The sequence below is a fragment of the Eriocheir sinensis genome, chromosome 39 (assembly GCF_024679095.1).
Source record: "Eriocheir sinensis breed Jianghai 21 chromosome 39, ASM2467909v1, whole genome shotgun sequence".
In the NCBI taxonomy this organism is placed as follows: Eukaryota; Metazoa; Arthropoda; class Malacostraca; order Decapoda; family Varunidae; genus Eriocheir; species Eriocheir sinensis.
The window spans coordinates 685968-708413 of NC_066547.1; the positions used below are offsets into that span (position 1 = coordinate 685968).

At 43.5% G+C, this 22446-nt stretch overlaps 1 protein-coding gene across 2 annotated transcripts in view; it reads left to right on the forward strand.

Moving 5' to 3' along the window:
• Nucleotides 1–22214, forward strand: part of LOC127008850 (dachshund homolog 1-like) — a 75268-nt gene extending 53054 nt beyond the window's left edge. Inside the window, exons 2-7 of one of the 2 annotated variants that reach the window (XM_050881224.1) lie at nt 3559–3689; nt 17155–17416; nt 18572–18891; nt 18997–19215; nt 19331–19555; nt 20022–22214. In XM_050881224.1, coding sequence (XP_050737181.1) covers nt 3559–3689; nt 17155–17416; nt 18572–18891; nt 18997–19215; nt 19331–19555; nt 20022–20197 — 1333 coding nt within the window. In that variant the 3' untranslated portion in view covers nt 20198–22214. The remainder of the gene's footprint in view (nt 1–3558; nt 3690–17154; nt 17417–18571; nt 18892–18996; nt 19216–19330; nt 19556–20021) is intronic. The other variant, XM_050881225.1, reaches the window with a different exon arrangement.
• Nucleotides 22215–22446: the final 232 nt, after the last annotated feature.

A 22446-nucleotide genomic window follows, 5' to 3' on the forward strand; every position in this document is an offset into this window, starting at 1 on the left:
CTTTTCCTTTGCCTCCTCTCCTTACTTCTCCTTCATACTTTTGTTGCCTTTAACTATGGGCACCCGTACCATCAAATATCAGCCTCTCTGTGTGGGACGACTTACTTACTGTGGGTCAAAGATCGTTGGACAGGTAATGTTGCGGAAGGTGGTTGGGGAGATGCCGTCAGTTTGCTTATCAGGGACATGTGAGCCGCCATTGTTTTGCTACTGTTGACGAAGAATTAGCGCTGTGGGGGCTGGCGGGGTATTTGCTCCGGTGAAAACATGGGACGTGGGAGTAAAGAAAAACAAGAAAAGGCTAATAGGGGAGGAAGAGTAGAGGACAGGTGAGATAAGGGTGAAAAAAAGCAAGAAAAAGTTACAAAAGCGGAGAGTAAAACAGCGATTGATAATGAAAAGATTGAAATGACGAAGGAAAAATTGCTACTTAAGATATTTAGATAAAGACACAAGTGGGAAACGAAGCATTGGGGAGGCGGTGGCTGAATGGTTAGCGTGCCGGTGCCGCGTCCAGAAGGACACGGGTTGGCGTCCCGCCAGTCCCAACATCTGGGATTTTTCATTCACCGCCGAGTGGCCTAAGACTACCCACATGCTGTCCTGAAGGGCCCCTATCAACCCGGACACTAGATTATCTCTCTAAAACAGAGGATCAAAGATCAGCTCCGGGGAGCAGCATGAGCTAAGCAAGATTGCGTCACTATAAATTCTTGCCTGCGCCATAACGGGCTGGGCCCAACCATCAGGCCCCGCCAAGATAGCCTACCGGCGCCATAGGCAGAAACGTAAAATGAAAAAAAAAAAAAGGAATCAACCTTGCATGCATTCCCGTTCACACGAGTCTGTTAGCTTTTCGTCGTTACAGTCAATGGATGAGTCAGAAAAAGGTGGGGAAAAGATTAAATATGATGAAGTACTGGGAGGCATCAATAGGGATATGGAAAGGCTGGATGAGACAATGATGGATGGAAGAAGAATAGAAAAGGTGAGAATGGGCTAGAACAAACGTTTAGAAATGGAAATTACTATAGTAAAGGTTTTTCAAGTCTTTTTGGTGTGAAGTTGGATACAGTATTTTATTTTGAACTATGAGAAGGTAACTTAAAATAAGAGAAAGAGAGCAAAAGAGAGAGAGAGAGAGAGAGAGAGAGAGAGAGAGAGAGAGAGAGAGAGAGAGAGAGAGAGATTTATCCAGACTTATCCAGAAATGATAAGCAAGTTCTAAAAAAAGAATACTAAGAAAGCCAACACCTTTAACATTCGTAAACTACCAACAAGAGAACAAGAAAAAAGTGTTGCAAAGGCTGAAGATTGTGGATCGATTGTTTTCCATTTCCCTTGGTTGCATCTTGATCCTCTGCTTAGAGGAAGCAGGGGAAAGGAGGGAGAGAAGGAGGAAAAGAATTTTCTTTATATCTACTGAATGGGTTGTTCTAAAATTATGGTGTCATTGAACGATCTCCAAGGCTATAAATATAGTCGGCAGAAACTTACAAGCAAAAATACAATCGATAAAGCGGGAGATGAGGAAGGAAGGAATCATAAAAAAGAGAGGGGAGAATTAAAATAAAAGAACATATTTCATGAGAAGATGATGATTATCAAGCGTTTGAGAAGGGAGGAGAAACATATGTGCAGGTTGTGACAGGGGAGAGATTAGGGAGAGAAATCACCAGGCAAGTAGCAGGCATGACAGAGGCAGAAGGGCGGGGAGGGTTCGGCGCAGGCAATGGAAGATGAAGATGGAGAGTTAGAGGTCAGGCAGAACACAGCTGGTATCAGGGGCGGATGGATTTCAAGCAAGGAGAAATTAAAAAGGAGCAGATCAGAAAACACTGCATGAAGACCAAGGAAGGTGGGTGGATAAATGAGAGGGAGTAAGGTGGTGGGGGAAGGGTGGGAGACAGGTGCGGGGCTAAGGACGGGGAAATGGAGAAGAAGCATGATGCGGGAGGGGCAGGAGGCAGGGCAAGGGTTTGCATGTGGAGGGGCGTGGCAAGTGGTAGGTGGCCCGCTGGAGCAATAACCCCAACATATTACAGTTTGTACACCCCAGACGTCCTCCTATCCACGAAGTGATTACGGATGAATCGCATCTATGTAGATGAAAACCCATCCAGGAGCCGAGGACTCGCTTAGGCACTGTTCCTGAAGGTTTTGTTTTGATCTGTTCGTGCGTGTATGTATGAGACAAATAAATAAATTAATTATTAAAAGATAAATAGGGAATAGATCGATAAGCAGGTAGACAGATAGCCTTTACGTCTCCTTTACCCGTTTCTTACCTATGCGTGCTTGTTAAGTTATTCATCGGGTAATTACAGGTCGTTGTCCGCGGTATCGTCGATGTAGCGCCGTCGCACTCACAGCAAGCCTCAGAAGTGTCTAGACTCTTTATCACGCTGCTGCTTTTAGATGAGCGTGCCGCATATATGTGAAAGTGTTTCATTCTTAGTGATAAGTGTTATTTCTTAAGGTGTTTCAGTATTTGAACTATATGCATGCTGTCAAAGTATACGCTTATTTCTTTCTTTGTTTTCTGTTTATACAACTTCTTTTCTCTTACCATTCCTCTCACCGCACGGCGTGGTGGCGAGGTAACGTGTGACAGATGAGGCTGCCGTCATTATGTAATATTAAAGTGATTTAGCGTAGGTATTAAACAATCTGAAATTGAATTAGACTGGGTCATCGTTTCTCACATAGCCTCACCTGCACACTTACCTTGTCACCTGCAAAGTGTAGCTGTAGGACGTATGAACTAAAATTTACTAATCCATTTTGTACGAGTAGACTTTCGTAACTTCTGACTTTGTTTTCATACTTTTTCGATTTACTTTTTACATTCCCATCAATATAAAGTATATATTGCTCTCGAATAATTTGATCTTTCCTTCATTATTTCAACACCTCCCTGCACTCCAAAACCTTTACATCGGTCTTTATTCAACAATCGCCTCATCTCCTCCCGCTATCACTTCCTCCACAAATTCTTAACACTCAAAATTTTTACATTGTTTCCCCTTCTCTTCGCCTTTGTCCGAGTGCTGCATTCACCGCGTCCTTTTCCGCCCTTCCTCAGCCTCTTGGTTATCTCTCGTCATATTATTGTCTTAATTTCTTCACAGCACTCTCCTTCCTTTCCCTTACTGACCTTCACTCATTTTTTTCTAATTATTAACTCCTTTTCTTTTTCTTTTTACATTATATTATTGATTTCATTGCCCTACATTTCTTTTCTATTAATAGTCTTTTAATTTCTTAACATCTTTCATCATATCGATTTACCCTTTACTTCACGCTTAACGTTATTTTCATTTTTTTCTTATTTTTCTTATTTTCACGTCTTTGTTTCTCTGTATAACTGTCTGCTCTTAATTTTCTTCATCTTTCACCATCGTTTGTTTCCTTTCTCATTTTTGTTTCGTACTCCTTTACATTATTCTACTTTTTTACTTTACGCTGCGCTGCTTTTTGGTTTGCTCCTCCGCATGGGTTCCTTCCTACTAACCCTGATGGTGCGTTTATCGTGTACTGTTTTGTGCTCACGTCCAGCTCCAGGCCCGGCCGACCCCCTAAGCGAGCCTCAGACTTCATGACCATGTCGCCCTCCTCGCAAGACGCCCTCTTCGACCTCAAGAAGCGCCACATGGAGAACTCGGGATTCCACAATGGCCATCTACCTGGTGAGTACTGTTTTGTTTTTCTCTTTCCGTATATTTTGGTTTCACACTTAAATGAAAGTTTGTCTGCATGTGTATTAGTCACAAGCTGGTTGCACAATATACACTCATGTTAAGACTTTGTTACTTATTAAAAGTTTTAATTTAGATCACCTATTGATTTAGAGGTTTCTTTCTTTTATTTGACAATGCCTGTATATGCATTGCTTACTTGAATTCCTAATATTAGACAAACGAAGCTGTGTGGCGACGAGGAAGACTACCATGAGCAATTATTAACGTTTTCTGATCGAATTTAATTAACAAAGGTTTCGCCGTGAGTTTTGGTTGTGCATCAACGAGAGAATGTATATTTTTAATGATAATATTGGGAATATTCAGAAGTCAAAAGAGCGTTTAGTTTCTTGCATTAATAAGGACAAACTTGACAGCCTTCCTTGCACGACCACTTAATTAAGGAGGCCGTGAATAAAACTCTTCATGCACGAGTGTAAAAGTCATCAGACAAGAGTGTGTGTTCAGGCTTGTGGAAATATCTCCTTACACACACGGTCCCACTCATCGTTTGGTGGTGGTCGCTTATCTTTGTGTGTTTTTTCTACTTTTTATCGAACATCATGTATTTAGACAAATGTATCACTTTGTCCCGAGCGGACATTTTCATTCATCATCATCAACAAAAAGTACATAGCTCTTTACAATAAAAGTCAACTGCCATGACGGTTTTACCGTTAACACATGGAAATCTGATTTTGTTACTCTAATAACATCAACGAGATTGTTTTCGCAGTAGTTTGCTACAGATTTCCTAAAAAAGGGTTAGTACATTATCATTAGATACTTTTTGATAGAGTTTTTCGTAACTTACCAGCATACAACCGGTACAATGACCGTCGAGTTAATGCGCTTTACCCGTAAACTTAGAAGTCTGCCGCCTCCCTTAACAGTAGACTGATCCTTATTCCTTCCACCTAGAAACAAAAAAAAGTGTTCCATTCTCAACCAGTGAAAGTGAGTCTCGCGTTCATCGCCTCTCGCCCTCATATCTGAATTCCATTCTGTTCTCGTGCAACATATAGAAACAGGAATGGCTTTTAATGTGTCTGTGTCCAGTAACTCAGGAATGTTTCCAGTTCCTCTATTTGAGCTCTCTAATTTAGAAACCCACAACGTTCCCGTGGTCTCAAACAGGAGTCTGGCGCCTCCCCGATGCAGGCAGTGCTGCTGGTGGTTGCTGATGCCTCGTCACATTGAAGTATCGGGGGTCCGCTGACGACTCGAGTGCCCTGCACCCGCTGCCTCCCTACGCGTTATTGAGCGCTCGTTAGTTCATTATTGAGCCATTATTTAACGTTATGAGCTGTGAGAGGTTCCGGATTAATCACTATCGATCTCCGACCAAACATATGCCGTCCTCAGAGAGGGTTTTCCTCGGCCCCGCCTTCCGGGCACCACCGGCAGAAGGCACCGCCAGGTTGACCGCCACGGCTGTTATGATCCGTATTGCTCTTCATAGGATCTTAAAAGAAAAATATATAACAATAGCTCGCTGTAATTAATCAAATTCTAGTCTATAGCATCATCATGCTTTCTTTGTACTTTGGTTATGCTGTACCCAATCAACCACATTAATCCCAAAAGTTTATTAAAAATGTTGAAAACGCTAACTTATTGTTCTGAAAAACTGAATAGTAATAACACTGTAAATACAGATTCCGTGCTCGACACATCCTAATATATATATATATATATATATATATATATATATATATATATATATATATATATATATATATATATATATATATATATATATATATATATATATATATATATATATATATATATATATATATATATATATATATATATATATATATATATATATATATATATATATATATATATATATATATATATATATATATAATGTTTCCGGTGAATAATGTTCTAAAAGAATCCAATCGTCCTGCTGAGCATAGACTAGTAAGGGCGGGTCGGGGTGTGGGCAGGGGGAGGGGGGAGTGCTGGAGAGCCTCACATTAAGACTCTGGCTGGGAAATATTACCACGAATATGTTAGCCTTCGGTGATTTGTTACGAAGAGGAGTGGGACGTGCTGAGTGGTGGTGGTGGTCGTGGTGGTGGTGGTCGTGGCGGTGGTGGCGGTGTAGTTCGTGGTGCTGGAGATGGTGATGATGGTGGATGAGGTCATGGTGGGGAAGATAATACTTGTAGTGTGCAGGGAAGGAAAGGTCTGGAAGGAAATCTTCCACTGTCAACACGTGCTTCCGTCTCAATCACCCCCACCAGGAAATCTTATCAATTTTATTCATTAGTATTCCTTCTTCGTCCTGTTTCTTTAATGTTCCCTGTGCACAGACCGGTGAATCTGCAGAAGAGAAACAATATACATGTATACCATTTTGTCTCCTGATGGGAGCACTTTAATACGTACTACTGAAACCCTTCTCCGCCTTCTCTATCTCCTCCTATTCCTCCTCCTCCTCCTCCTCCTCCTCCTCCTCCTCCTCCTCCTCCTCTCCCTCCACATTCAACTTGCCTTTCATCGAAATTTGATGGTAAACTTTAAGGTAGTTTCCTAGTTAGCAAGTTTTAAATTATTGTTAAAAAATATTGTAGTAACAGTAGTAGTAGTAGTAGTAGTAGTAGTAGTAGTAGTAGTAGTAGTAGTACTACTACTACTACTACTACTACTACTACTACTACTACTACTACTACTATTACTACTACTACTACTACTACTACTACTACTACTACTACTACGGGCCTCCATCTATTAGAGTTGCGTTGTGAGCGGTATATTCTCTCATATCCTTTCACAAAGCAATTCATTGGCCCCACCCCGCCAATGACTGTGGCCGACAACAATCTTTCTTTAATATTACAAACCTTACTAAACATATTTTTAAGCTAACAGAGCTTATGGTTGATACGACTAGTAGAAGAAGAAGATAATTGTAATAATTGCAATAAAAAACACATAAATAATGAAAATAGTGTTGGTCGTCATTGATAATAATATTATACTGCTTAATCATTCATCATGCGTAATCGAAATGCCACAAGATGAAGCAACAGCAGCAGAAAAATAAAGAAAAATTCTACCAATCATGATAAAAAATCTATCAGATAAGGCGAACACAAGTGAAGAAAAACCCAATTAAACCGCGGCCGGCGCACCTTCCAGATTGATTAGTCCGAATTTAGGTGAAGAAGCGCCCTGGAATCCTGAGGAGGACGAGGCAGCCGCGAGACGCAGCCCGGCCGAGTAATATATGACCTCCCGAAGGGCGCCTCATGCATTTATTCAGCGTTATATTTCATGAGGTGCGGCGGCGAGGCCAGGCCGCGGCACCACACAGACACGCGCGTGCACGCACACACGAACACACACACACACACACACACACACACACACACACACACACACACACACACACACACACACGTGCACGCGCGCACATACCTACATGCATACCTACCTACCTACTTACCTACTTACATACATACATATACATACACGCACACGCACTTACATACAATCGTGGGAGAAGTCAGTCAGTGTTATTGTGTATATGAAAACTCGCAAAAAAAATCATCAGCCTCGCCTCTTGTTTGTTTATGTGTATATTTTCTTGGATAACTTCGTTTTTATGTCATCAGTCATGTATTAATCTTTATTTGTAACAAAAATTTACAATATTTTCCCATGTCTGACTGTCCGCTTCTTTGCCTACATTTTTATCAATAAAACCAATTGAAAGGTTAGGAAAAGTAACTCCTTGGAACTACATGGTAACGTCTATTTAAGTTTATCATTCGTTTAACAGTCATAACTCTGACGTAATAGTATGTATTTAGTACATTGCTATATTGCTTTTTCTTGATAAATATCTTTTTTTAACGAGTGGGTTTTGCTCAAATATATACGGATGGGTAAGATTTTGAAAAAGCCGTTCAGAAAAAGATCCCTTGTTTCGAGTTAAGATGCATTTAACGACCAGTAGAGATTTTTTTTTATCGCACTGTGAAGGCCCAAGTGTATAGTTATGTATCGGTACGTTTACCACACACAGACGGACGCTCGGCCACACCCACACGCTCAGCATTACAAAGAAAACATGAATGCCTGTGAATGGCGTTTGTGGATTTCCCTTTTCTTTCTTTACCTTTTTACAATGTGCTCATGTCAGCCTCTTGGCGATCAAAGCAAAAGGACAAAAGGAAGTCAGATAATTTGTCCGAACTTTAATTATCATTATTTTTTCATCGGAAGTAATCAACTCTCTCTTCAAAGCAATCTTCCACCGTAACTTGAATGACCGTAAACAAAAGGGAAAAATGCCATCAATGTCTTTTGTTCTACACCATCATCCTTCTTTCTGTGGACCTGCGCTCACTCACTCCCTTCTTCCTTACGCAGGCCTCTCCTCCCCTAAAGCGACCCCACCTCCCCTCCCCTTTCCCTTCCTTTGCTTCTCTTCCTCTTCCATCTCCCCCATGCTGAGTGACAGAGTGAGCCGCGTGTCACAACGACCCACCACCATCACCACCACCACCCTTTTTTCCACACCCTCCCCCCCAGCAATAGCCTCCAAATACAATGTCTTCACTCGCTGAACCAAACATGTTACTCAGCCAAACACACTAATGGCTTATTTATGGCTTTAGTTCGTCTGAAGGAAATATAAACATTCATCATGGCCCATTTTTCGGTAATTCAATCAAAGGGAAGGTGGCTGCTTCTCAGGGGAATCTCGCAACACATGGAGGAGATGAAAGGAAAACCTGAAATTAAGGACTCGTCGAGGGAAACTTACCTAATTCCCAGACGATGGTTTGTTCTCGGTGTACTAATGGCCGGATGAACAGCGGGAACAATAGAGGCCTGGCGGGGGGCGACGTGCGATACCTGACAGCCCTTTCCTCTCCGCGGCCACCGCTCCTCACCGCTCCCACCCTCCCGAAGGCCTACACGCCGGAGAGGTGCTGCAGGCGCTCCTTGTGATTTAGTGAAGCATTTCCCGGAGTACGAGAGTTGATGTATGTTCCTTGGGGCATTATTACCTGCGGCGTCTTTTCGTGCGATTTCGTCCTCCCTTTGTTCTGACTTGTCCCCCCTTTTTACTTGCCCCTTCTAGCAAGTTTCTGTCCTCTTCAGCCCCTTTCTCTTTATATGAGTATTTAGTATAGGTTTCAAGGCATAATATTTTGATTAAACACAGTAATGCATATGCAAGTCAGTCGGAGTCACACATTCTCTCTCTCTCTCTCTCTCTCTCTCTCTCTCTCTCTCTCTCTCTCTCTCTCTCTCTCTCTCTCTCTCTCTCTCTCTCTCTCTCTCTCTCTCTCTCTCTCTCTCTCTCTCTCTCTCTCTCTCTCTCTCTCTCTCTCTCTCTCTCTCTCTCTCTCTCTCTCTCTCTCTCTCTCTCTCTCTCTCTCTCTCTCTCTCTCTCTCTCTCTCTCTCTCTCTCTCTCTCTCTCTCTCTCTCTCTCTCTCTCTCTCTCTCTCTCTCTCTCTCTCTCTCTCTCTCTCTCTCTCTCTCTCTCTCTCTCTCTCTCTCTCTCTCTCTCTCTCGTGAGGTTTGGCTTTATATCAAAGAAGCGAGGCGTGGATGGAGTGAGTGAGTGAGTGGTACAAAAAAGCTACTCGCTGATTAATGGGAATATAAATAAAGCATTACGATTACCTGGGAGTGTAAAAATAATGTTGGAGGTTTGCGGACTGTAATAAAGCGATGAGCGATGTGGCTGATTGATCTAAATGGTGTGATGCTGAGGCTCCATCAAAGGTAATTGCGACGCACCTGTGCAAATAGTAGTCTCGTCCTCACCTGTATCGTGATTGGCATTATTATCCTCTCAAGTGAACACGTGAGGCGCCGCAGCGTCTTCCTACACGTGGGATTCTTGGATTTCTGTAAAAACTTAGAGGCAGGTGAAGATTCTACGTTGTAGTTTGCTCTAATCACCGTTCCTCTTTTTTTACGTTTACTAGAATCAAATTTAACGCAAACACGTGACTGTTAAAATTCATTGAAGATCATTCATTTAAATATTTTCTTGCACATTTGTTAATGCATTAACAGTTGCAAAAGTTCTGAATGAACATCAACATACTAACATTTCAGTCAATTCTTTTCATTGACTGACTAAGCATTGGAAATACCTCGTCAATCATTTTCATACCCTTTTCCAGACTGTATCTATTGGGGGACTGGAAAAGGATGAATCCTTAACCTTTTGCATTTTCAACTGTCAAGGAGACTCTTTCCTCTACCTTATCGTATAAACTCCTTCCCTTATTACATAATTCCTTTTCACTGTTGGTCTCGAGTACTCACACCAGCCACACTTTATCTTCCAAAAAGGTGTGAGGGTACACGAGAAGGGACTTGATTAGTTCTCTCTAATAAGTGAGGTGTCTCTAGTAGCTCCTCCTCCTCCCTCCTCCTCCTCCTTCTCCTTCCCTCCTCCTCCTCCTCCTCCTTCTCCTCCTCCTCCTCCTCCTCCTCCTCCTCCTCTTCTCAACCCCCTTATCTCTTCCTCCCCCTCCTCCTCGACGTCGTGCAGCGGCAGTAGTAACTAACTACAGCACACAAAAAGGGTCGTCGTTACTTCAACACAAACAGCTCGCCGACGCAACACCCGCTAACCACTCCGCCTTGACGCTGCCCACAACGTAAAAAATAACGACTGTAATTACCAGTGATTATGGAGAAATGGAGCTTGTCTGGTCGCGCCCTTGTCATTTTTCACAATGCCAGGGGCGCCGCACTATTTGTTCTTGACCGGCCGCCCGCACAGTCGGGGGCACGGCGGGGAGCTGATAATGGCCCGGCGGGGAGGAGTTGGTGGGGAGTAGCGGCCGGGAGTGGTGTGGGGGGGAGGGGGGGGGGGGGCTGGAGGTGCGTCAGGCAGTGTAATAAACCGGGAAGTGGGATAATTTATGATGTATGAAGATTGGTGGATTCTTGTCTTGCGGGACGTTTTGGGCTTAAGATCCGTTTCTAATTCTAGCGCCTTGCGTTAGGTCTTTTTCTTTATTCAGTGCTGATGTTTCTTTTGGCGGTTGTTTCGTTTCGTTATTTATTTGGCTGTTATAAGTTGCTTCAGTTTTATGACTCGTGCACAGTGCTAGTGATCTAGAGGCCAAATTCATATTCGTCATCTTTGCTCCGTGCTTCAACTCCTATTCCTTCCCAATTTCCTGTGGTGGCTCATTAGCATCAAACTTTGAATGTTGTGGATGACACGAGAGGCAACCACCTGGCAAAAAGACGGGAAATTAATCTCACAAGTCCCACGTAACGTCCTGCCTCCCACCTCCCTCTTTTCTTTCTTTAGCAAGTGTCACCCCTTCTTTCTTCTTCCCTCCTTCCTTTTTCCTAGCCATAGGAGCCCTCATGACCCTTCCATCCTTCCTTTCTTCTTCCCTCCCCACTTCCCCTCATTGTAGGACCCTTCAAGACTCATGCTCCTCCTTTTCTCCTTTCTCCTTCCTCATGGAGGATTCTAAATAGAGAAAACCTGGCGACAGTGAGGTAGGTGGTGATTCTTGACACCTTCACGTGGCGTATATCTCAAAAACAGAAAAAAAGTCGAGCTTTCGATATTTCTCCTGAACTATTTGGACGATTATAGTTGGCTCTCTGTAATTTGATAAAGTCATATCTATAACTGTGATAATTTATTTCTATAAAAGAACACTTAATCCGATATATTTAGGCTCGCATGATGTGAATCTGGTATATTTTCAACGTTGGTCAACGTTGGTCGCTCCATAATACAAAATATTAACTTTTTCCAATTTTCAAATTATCTGAAATTTTCCTATAAATATCTCATTGTAGTATAATTATATAACAAAACATACAATACTGAAAATCCGCTGTTTAATTGAGGTAGCAAGGAGTAAACACTGAGTCTCCCTTCGTCATATAATTCTTGCCTCACTCCATCACGGTTCCTTGGCTTTTCTCGTTATCATTCTCGTATACTGAGCTACAGAGTATTTTTAGCTTTAGTGTTTGTCCAGTGTTTATAGAATAATTTATTGCCGTCTATCTCTGCCATTCATCACGAGATGTTTTTGCAGATTTGTGCTGTAAATCACTCGCTTTATGCTTGAACTGCTTAATCAGGTCAGGCCATTCAGATGTTTTATCTCTGCTCTCTACTTCGCTCATCTGTGTGTCCTCTGTGCTCCGCTTATCTGGCCGTTTGTTTAAACACTGCCGAACGACGCGGTGCCTGCCACTCGAAGGATGAAATGTGTTGTAATACCTGTGTTGTAGCGAAGTATATAGTAGTACTGATGCACACACACACACACACACTCACACACACACACACACACACACACACACACACACACACACACACACACACACACACACACACACACACACACACACACAGACACACACACACACACACACAGACACACACACACACACACACACACACAAAGACACCAAGTAAAAGTTAAACGGCGAAGTGAAAGAATGAGGCAGTGCACTCAAGACTGTTAATATAGACGCTTAATAGTGAAGGCTGAGAGAGGAATGAGAGAGAAATTGTAGGAAGCATGTGAAGGGAGAGAAGGAAAGATAATTAAGAGAGAGAGAAAAAAAAAAACGGAGAGCACGATTAATCAGTGTGGACTGGAAATACCGATCTCTAAATATTTGTTTAATCATCTAAATGGTTCATTTATCAGACGGGCAGGGAAGAGAGGGAGGAAGGGAGGAAAGGAGAGAACGAGAAGACGGAGGAGATAGAATAGAGGGCGGGAGGAGGGAGATGAACTACGACCCTCATCATCACCTCCACCCTCCACACCTCTCATAAAAGGGTTTCGCCATCCACTGTCCTCTTCCTCCTCCTCCTCCTCCTCCTCTTCCTCCTCCTCCTGCATCTCCTCCTTCTCCTCCTTCTCCTCCTCCTAACCTTTTTCTCTTTTTCCTCATTATAAAAAGAGCTGCTTCCACCACCTCAAATTGTCCTCTCCGCTCCTTCCATACTTGCTTATGAGATTATTTTAGTTTCTCGAAATATAAGTGGTAATTCTTCTCTCTCTCTCTCGCTCTCTCTCTCTCTCTCTCTCTCTCTCTCTCTCTCTCTCTCTCTCTCTCTCTCTCTCTCTCTCTCTCTCTCTCTCTCTCTCTCTCTCTCTCTCTCTCTCTCTCTCTCTCTCTCTCTCTCTCTCTCTCTCTCTCTCTCTCTCTCTCTCTCTCTCTCTCTCTCTCTCTCATCATTCAAATCATCACTTCTCTCCCGCTTCTGTTGTTAACCCCGTTCTTGTCTCTTTTCTTCCTCTTCCTCTTCCCCTTCCTTCTCCTCTTCTGCCTTTCTTGCTTTCTCTGCCTTAATATTGCAGCTCCCATATTTAGTACCGTCAACACCATTACATTCAGACTAAAGAAATGTATAGTGGCGGTGAAAGGAGTAAGCGAAGAGAAGAGCCAAGGGGTAAGGCATAGGGTGGAAGAAGAAGGAACAAGGAAGTAAAAAAGTAAAATATAGTAGTTTTGACTTAGCTAGAATGGAAGCTAGAATGGAACTAAGTGGATTGTGAAAAGGAAATGTAAATATTAAATATGGAAAAAAAAAGAGGATATGGACTTTGAATAAATAAGGAACAGACAGATAGAAAGATGGACAGGCAGACAAACAGACAAACAGACAGACAGACAGACAGACAGTCCAAACAAAACAGAAAAGGGGGCTGCTTTGAAGTCTTGGAGAGAATGTAAACACTAATGAGGGAAAGAAACAAAATGGAATAGAATGTGACTAGAATTTCCACATGATGACGCAAATAAAGAGAGAATGAGCATGAAATATAATTAAGAAGATCCACGTGGACAAAGTAGAAAATAAAGGAAGAAGTAGGACTGGGGGTGAGTGGGTGTTCTGAAAGGAGACGACGAGAGAATAAGAAAAGAGGAGTGAAAATGGAGATAAAAAAAGAGCATTTGCCAAACCAGAATGGAGTAGCTACAACAACATCAGACAGGTGGAGGACGTTGGGAAAGACCTTTGTCCTGCCGTGTACCAGTAATAGCCAAACATGATTATGACGATGATGAAGTATCTTGTACTGAGAATGACAGGAGAGAAAGGAAGGAACAAGAAAAGATGGGAGAAAGTATGTTTACTGTATGGAGAAGGATTTGACAGGAAGGAGCTAAGATGAGAGTCAGGAGATTGCCTGTTTGGAAAGGGACAAAAAAGGAAGGAATAAAGAATACGAGATGGGAGTGAATAGGCATCTTGAATGGATAAAAATGTGATGGGAGCAAATAAAAGATCAAGGATGGGAGTGAGGAAGAGAATGAATAGGTTGGGATAAGAGTCAGTATTGAAAAGAACAAGAGAGGAAGGAATAAAGAAAACGAGATAGGAGTGAATTAGGATCGTATCATAAGACATTCCGTCGCCCAAGAACACATATTTGACAAGGCTTTCGTAGGAGTTGTATGCATTTCCAGGAGTAGTTTTATGACCCTGGTGATAGTTTGACCCTTCCCCTGTACCGTGAAACTAAAGAAACACTCATTAGAACCCGACTGTGAGAAGCGAAAGTGTCTTATAATACCAACCTAAGTATCGTGCATGGAGAAGAAAGCGATGGTAACATATAAAGGAGGAGGGATGGGAGTGGGGACGAGAATGAATTGGTATCCCGTATGGCCGATGGTGACGGAGGACGCCCCTTAACCCTCCGATGCCACCGCAGTCATCTGGATCACGAAAAAGCGTTTAGAGATAATCACTTGGCCGTAATTGCTACACCTCGCCCTAATGGCTCACTCCAAGGGTAGGGAAAGGGCGCAGCCAACACACTCAGGGGAAGGTTGACTCCTGCGAACCATGGACACGGGCAGACATACGGGAGAAGGCTATTTAAAAAGGAGAAAAACACAGCCAGTAAGGAAGGAGACTAGGGAGTGGCGAGGACAAAATATAGGAATGAATTGAAAGCGAGCGAGCGAGAGAGAGAGAGAGAGAGAGAGAGAGAGAGAGAGAGAGAGAGAGAGAGAGAGAGAGAGAGAGAGCAGCAGCACTCCTACCGACACAATCTCATATGAAAACAAATTCACTCTTATATAAATGCGATGATTTATATCTTTTGTACATAATATTGCAGCTTCTTATATTTTTTTTATTCTTCTATTAGCTTGGTTATTAGTTACTTCTTTTCCGATTAACCTGTGTGTGGGGGATATACATTAAGGTGATATCACACGGAGTTAGAGGGCGAGTGCTCTCTCTCTCTCTCTCTCTCTCTCTCTCTCTCTCTCTCTCTCTCTCTCTCTCTCTCTCTCTCCTTTATCCTACATTTACCGACAGTGTACAGCTTTTAGCAGACATCAGCGTAATTGATAAATGGAAAACGAAATGAGACTTAGTTGTAGAGTGACGGGTGTGTTAGCAAGCGTAATGGTGTTGATGATGGTGGCTGTGGTGGTGATGACGGCAGTGATGAGTTTAATGATAAAAGGGAGAAAATACATTTCCATGAACAAAAATGAACATGAACAAAAAGATTTCAAAATATATTTCGTCTACATAAACGTGTGGTGGCAATCGAAATTGCCATGAAAAGAGAGAAAGCTGCAAGTAAGAATTTCCTACATGTAAAGGGTTTTTCTTGCATTGTAAAATAAATACTTTTCACGATTTTTTTTTTCTTTGATTAAGGCGGGACAAAAAAAAAAAACAGGAAGTAGGATGGGGAGGAAGAAGAGGAGGAGGAGGACAAAGGGAATGACAGTGATCAGTGGGGAGAAGGAGGAAGAAAAATACAGCTTAGGGGAATGTGAATGACCAGCAAAAGTGGTCAGTCGAATTCCTTTTGAAAGGCTAAAAGAATTTACGAACTGCATTACATGAATGATGGGAAAGTAATAGAAAAAAAAAAAAGGCTCATGACCGGGGGGATGGAGGAGGAGGAGAAGAAAGGGGTAGAGGTAAAGTAGGAGCCGAAGGAGGAGGAGAAAAAGTAAGAGCCGAAGAAGGAGGAAAGGAGGCGGTAAAGTAGGAGCCGAAGGAGGAGGAGGAGGAGCAAGAGGGGGATGGGGAGGAGCATGAGGAAGAGGAGAAGGAGGAGAACAAGGAGGAGGAGGATAAGGAGGAGGAGAAGGAAGGAGCAAGGTTCAGTACACCACTGTGGGTCGGGGAACGTCTGTCGGGCGGTGCTGCATTATAACCATTACTCACCCCGTACGAACTGCCGCCCTGCCTCCCTTCGGCGCCGTCCTCATGCCCTGCCTCCTGCGTCCCTTCTTACTACGTCTTCCTCTGTGTTCCTCAGCTGGTGTCTCCTTGTTCCTAGAAATGTAGGGTCTGCCGCAAAGGGCGGACTCTGAGGTTGCTCAAGAATATTTTCAAGAGTTGTCTGCTTCGGACGCGAAATATAGTCGCTGATTTGATTCTTCCTTTGACCTTGAAGTCTCAACATGGCCGCCTTGACTCACGTGCTGTTGCTAGCACACAATTTTTCTTCGTATAAAGTCTGATAATTTTTTCTTGGGTTCTCGGGGGGATTATAATAATTTTAGAAACAAAGTAGTAAGGAATGCAGCCGTGCATCCCTTCAGCGTGGCAGGGGGACCGGCGGGGCGTGGCATGAATGACTCAGGAAACTGGTGTGTTGGCAGCTGGGGGCGGCAGGTCCTGAGGTGTGACAGCAACATGCTTCGGCAGTGTTGGTTGTTTTTATCGAGCGCAATCTGGCGCTGGAGATCAGCGTTACCAATGGCTTACGTCCTTGAGGGTGCTTGGACGTGTCTGAGGCGTCACCCCGGCACGCCCTTTGCTCATATCATTCCCGAGGGCGACATCACTCCTGGGGGAGGGACGAAGACAAAACCCTGGAGAACACAGCTATTCTGAATAGTTGAGCGACATGCGAGTGAGGGAAGGGAATGTTCCTTCTGGCTGGTGCACAGGAGCGGGGCATTGACTGCCTCTTCCCTACCTCCGAGCGCCACCGCCAACACACTGCCTGGCTGCCTGACCCGGTATTCGCCTCTCACCGCCTCGCTCCAGGGTTGTCTCCATTGTATATATATACAAGTGTATATATATACTTTTGTTGACAGTGATATTAATTGTTTCGTTTTTTTATTGCAACGTAAATACATATTTTTTTTCTAGTTGCCCCAAATTATTAATATCACTATTTTTTTTTTAATTAAAGTATTAGTGACATGCTGATATGAGTCAATATTAACGACGCAAGACAGAGGAGGCCTTATTTGACAATGGTGTAGTTGGTGTCAGCAACTTTCCGTGCTACTGCTGCAAACGGTTTTACACCTCACCAAGACGTTGATTTTACTCACATACTCGAATCATAACAAAAGGAAAGGTTACACGTTTCCTTTGCAGGTGGCATTAATTGGTAATAAAGAGCCGCTGTTTCTCTCCCCCAGGTGACCTCCGCCAAGACAAATCTCCGCTGCTGGCCAATGGGTACCACCACGCCCCGCCACCCTTCAACCCCTTGCAGTACATGGCGCACCACATGGCCGGCCTGGGCTATCCCCCGCTGCTGCCCGGTGGCCTGTCTGGTGGCCTGCCCGGCGGCCTACCCGGTGGTCTGCCCGGAGGACATCACGTCGGACCGCACCCCATCTCCCCCAGCGAGGCCTCCCCCCTCAAGCACCCCCACATCACCCCTGAAACACTGGCTAAGTAGGTTCAAACATTCCTTTTTTACGATTTTTACACACACGCTGTTTTCACGCAGGCAAATCACTGACTCGTGCTTCAACTAGAAACGATGGTAAAAATAATAATGATAATAATAATGATAATAATAATATAATAATAATAATAATAATAATAATAATAATAATAATAATAATAATGATAATAATAATAATAATAATAATAATAATAATAATAATGATAATAATGATAATAATGATAATAATAATAATAATAATAATAATGATAATAATAATAATAATAATAATAGGAATAACAATGATAATAACGATGATAATAATAATAATAATCAACACCATGATAATAAGGAAAATGGCAGTAATAACATTTATAATAGTAATAATAATAATAATAATAATAATAATAATAAAAATAATAATAATAATAATAATAATAATAATAATAATAATAATAATAATAATAATAATAATAATAATAATAGCAATGATAATGATTAAAAAATAATAACAATAGCCGTGATAAGAATGATAAAATGATAATTATTATAATATTATTGTTATTGTTATTGTTGATATTGTTATTATTATATTTATGTTTACCATCATTGTGTTTTCGTTATGCTTATTATTATTTTTATTATTAATTATTATTATTATTATTATTATTATTATTATTATTATTATTATTATTATTATTGGTATTAGTATTGTTGTTAATAATAATATTTTCTTTGTTATTATTATCTATTATAATTATTTGATATGTTAATTTCAATAGACTCTGAAGTATCTACGGAAGCTTTTAATACCACAGTGTCCGGTGTATTCCTTAAAGCCATGCGTTGAAGGAACAGTACTGTACAAATCATACTTTTGCGTTTCGCCGTGACGACTTTGCTTTGCCCTTCCCGTCTGCGGCTTCCTGCCTCGCTGACCTCATTGTTGATTCTAATGAGTGATCACAGTGTTTGCCGTGGGACTGTATGAATGTAATGTCATGCACATTATCTAAAACTTGCATATACCAAAAGCCTCAAATGGCTAACCCGAGGAAAGTTTCACTGAACTCAAGTTTTCGCATTATTAATTGCAAAAGTTTGTCTGTGGCACAGAGCAAACATTATCCTCCCCGCTAACGGTGGTGCTGTTGTCGCCACAGGATGCACGAGGAACGGGTGGAGCGCGAGAGACAGATGGCCCTCGACCAGCGGCGGGGCATCACCCCCACCAGTATGGCCGGCCACCATCCCATGCTGCCCACCTCCACCCACGAGGACCACCACCCGCCCACCTCCCCAGTCCTGAACCTCTCCAAGGGTGCCGCTTTTGAAGGGACACATGAGGAACGTGAGGAAGAACGAGAACATGACCTGGTCAGCCACGACTCCGGCCGCGACCAGCACGATGATGAGCGACGCCACGCGCAGGGCGACGACGACCACTTCTCAGACATGGACGAGGATGAGGAAAAGGAGGAAGGTAAGGCAGCACTTCGTCTTGCCACTGATGTGAGAACAGGGAATAGAGGTGTGCAAAAGTCCTATTTTTTAAGGTATGATAAAATAAGTATTTGGTTTTCTTCAGCTTCTTCCATGGATGTCGTTGACTCATGGACGAGAAGCTCTGGTAACTTGGGTCAGACGCAACTAAATTCAACGCCTGCGCCCCCGGGAGCCTTGGTCGGCCTGGGAGGTAACGCCCCGCTCTCCTCCACGGAGGTGCTACTCAGGAACATTCTTGGCCTCCTGCGGGTGGCCGAGGAGAACGCTCGGCACCACGAGAGGCAGACGCAATGCGAAAAAGGTGAGCGCCGTCTACCGAAAGTGTTGAAAATTATCTATTTCTTATATTGAAGTAGGTTTAATATGTCGTTACATCACACTCTTATTTGTGTGTGCGTGTGTGTTTTATGTTCCAGCCGAACTGAAGATGGAGGTGTTGCGGGAACGCGAGCTGCGAGAGACCTTGGAAAAGCAGCTGCAGGAGGAGCAAAAGAACCGGATACTGATGCAGAAGCGGTGTGCCAAATTGAAGAAACTACGGCGACGCCTTCAGGAGCGGCTAGACGTAGAGGTGAAGCGAAGGAGCCGCTACGAGGACCACATCCGCTCCAACTCCCCTGATGCCCTCGGTGATATTAACGGTGAGCGTCACCTGGACACTCAGTTCATGTTTGATAGTCAGCTGTTTGAAAAGCTGAGGACAGGAGACAACCTTCACCAAGTTTGCCTCATGGCACCTCAAGGCATGCCTGGGCCTGGGAGGGAGGGGGTCTTGCCTTCAGTTTTCCGTGCGTCTCCATTCAACATGACTTAATAGTCATCACCGTCACACACGTCAGGTTTACATCCATGTTTAGGGCTGGTGGCGCTGGAGAGGGAAAAAGTGTATTTAGGCCACAAAACCAACATTAAGTGCCTTTTAGTACATCTTTCCCATCCTTCCACTGCGACAAAAAACATTGTTAATGTTTCAAACTTCGTGGTTTATCCAACAGTTGTTGATTCCTTGACCAACTTTCTTAACTGTGTCTCTTTGACGATTTGTAAACAAAACCCATCAAACTGTCACTCTTTTCAAACTCACGGCCTTGTCATCTCCTCCTGCAGACACCATCAGGAAGGAGATGGAGGCGATCGCTGCGGAGATTCAAAGCGAAGAAATAAAGCAAGCGCAGAAGCAGAATGAGGAGCGAGAAGCTGTGGACCGCCTGCTAGCCTCTCCTGCCCTTGCCAATCATCCAGCCATCACTGCCGCCACCGCCGCCAACGTCACTTGGCGATAAATGGTTCCTCGGTAGGGCAAGATGAGTTATTCAAAACTGGGTATTCCTTCTGTGCAGGGGTAATTGTGAGCGTGACGATAAGGCGCCATCAGAAGTTTGGCATAGGGAAAGCATTTATGCGTGTTTCAGCCAGTTTCAGTGTAGTTCCCGTTAGAAGCCTATCCCAAGTTCTGGTTACTGAAGCTGTTGAGCATAAGTTATTGACGATGATTACCCCGTGTAGTGTGTTAGTGTCCTGAAGTGCAAACGCTGATGTCAGTATTACACCGAGAAGAGTCTGATCCGAAATTGCAAAGAAAGTTCTATGTTGTTTAAATAGAACAGAAGGTTTGCAAGCCTGGTCGACGCGCCGGCAAATAAGCAAAGTATCCCTCGCGGCGGCTGAAGACTGCCCACCCAGGTGTTGGGCCTCGCCAGTCCTCAGTAGCAAGTGACTCGCTGTCACAAGTCATCCTACACTTCTCCGGCATTTGATACTTAACTATGTATATACATTACACTGTAGGAATGTAGGAGAAATTTATCATACTTGTATCCATAAGTTAAGAGTATGAGCATCACGAGTGATTTTATGGGTGCCAAGAAACTGCATTGAGTTACCGGGTGATTGGTAGGGATGCTGACACCATCACCACCACCACCACCCGCCCTCACGACCAACGCCGGAGCCCTTCGACGAGGATGCAGGGTGACAAGGGTGAGACAGGGAAGCCCACCCTCTTGCTCCAATGACTTCCATCGTCCACGGCTCCAGGAACATCTCTTAACATTCGTCCACGAAAAAAAAATGGTTTGTCAAGTAGAAACACGAGCCAAAGAGGGCGGCGTCGGGGTGACGTGCAGCTTGAGGGCCGCGCGGTGGCCTCCCCCGCGGTGCCGCCCTGCCCCTCGCCACCCGGCATACCTCCCTCACCGCCTCAGTTTTTACCAATACAAACACAACTTTTTTATACTATTTAAATTGTATTTATTGTATAATTATTAAGTTGTTCGCGGGTGTAGGCATGTGGAGAGCCAGGACTGTGTCGGTGTTCTAGATGTAATGGTGTCAGTGGCTAAACGACGCTCCTTGTGTACTTCAGTAACAGACCCTTATGGGGGGACAGTGGGAAGGTCGTGGTTAGATTTCCAGACTTCTTTTGGGTACCTCTCCAGTGGTGGATATCAGTCTATGAAGCAAAGCACCCGCAGCGCGCAGCGCCGGTGTGCTGCCTCCACCTTCCCAGACTCCCACGTCGCAACCCCTCACGTGCTGCCTCACATATCACGCCAGTCATCACGGCTGTTCGAGGTACCACTTACCGGCGGGAGGGAGGCCGGGTCGCCAAGAGCACAAAATTGTCTTTTTTTAATATCCACAACTCTCAGACCGTAGACCTGCCATGCCACGCCATAGTAGGTTCGACGGGGCTACTCTAGAGTATACCTAGCATACTTTCTAGGAATTTGTAAGTTTTGTAAATACGAAAGTTATCATTAAGGGCATTAATCCAGTGTTAGACTTAGGTTCAGTAGTCATTATCCTAGTTGTAAGTAACAGCTTGGACACCTGGCATGATTTATTTCCTAGTGCCAACGACGACATGCTTGGATAGTATACCTCTGATATTCGTATGTGTAGTAGTGAGTGTGGGGCAGGTGTCGGGTGTCAGGGCGGGTCGCCTCACCGCCCATCGTCGGCCACGGCCACTGGCCGCCGCCACGCCACCCTTCAGTGAGGTCGAAACAGAAATATTGTTCGACAACTCACACTCGAAACACTTAGAAATTGCCATAAATAGTTGATAGTAACTTGTTTTACCGAGTGAGTTTGGGGATGTCCGGCAGCGTAAGCCTGTTCACACCCATTGTACGCCCACCTTCCACCACCCGACCAACCTCCCCGACACTGCATCTGGTATCTATGCCTTGTATTGTATGTATCAAGTAACATTGTTGTATCGTACGATGAAATTGAGTGTTTCTCTAATTTTTATGTTGTTTCACTAAATAAAGCAATAATTTGCAATATTTTTTTCTTTCATACCTATGATTATGACGCCTCAGCCGCCACGTCCGAAATAGTGGTGGAGCAGGCAGATACATAAGTTACTTAAATCTACCAAGTTTTTTCTGGTAAAGTATTGTGCTGATCCAATGGCATAATTTTTTATTTGTACTTGGCTAATTCATATTTTCTCCAGTCATGTAACGTATCTTACATTGTGCGCGCAAAACAAAACAAGAACATGACTAAATATATAAAAAAG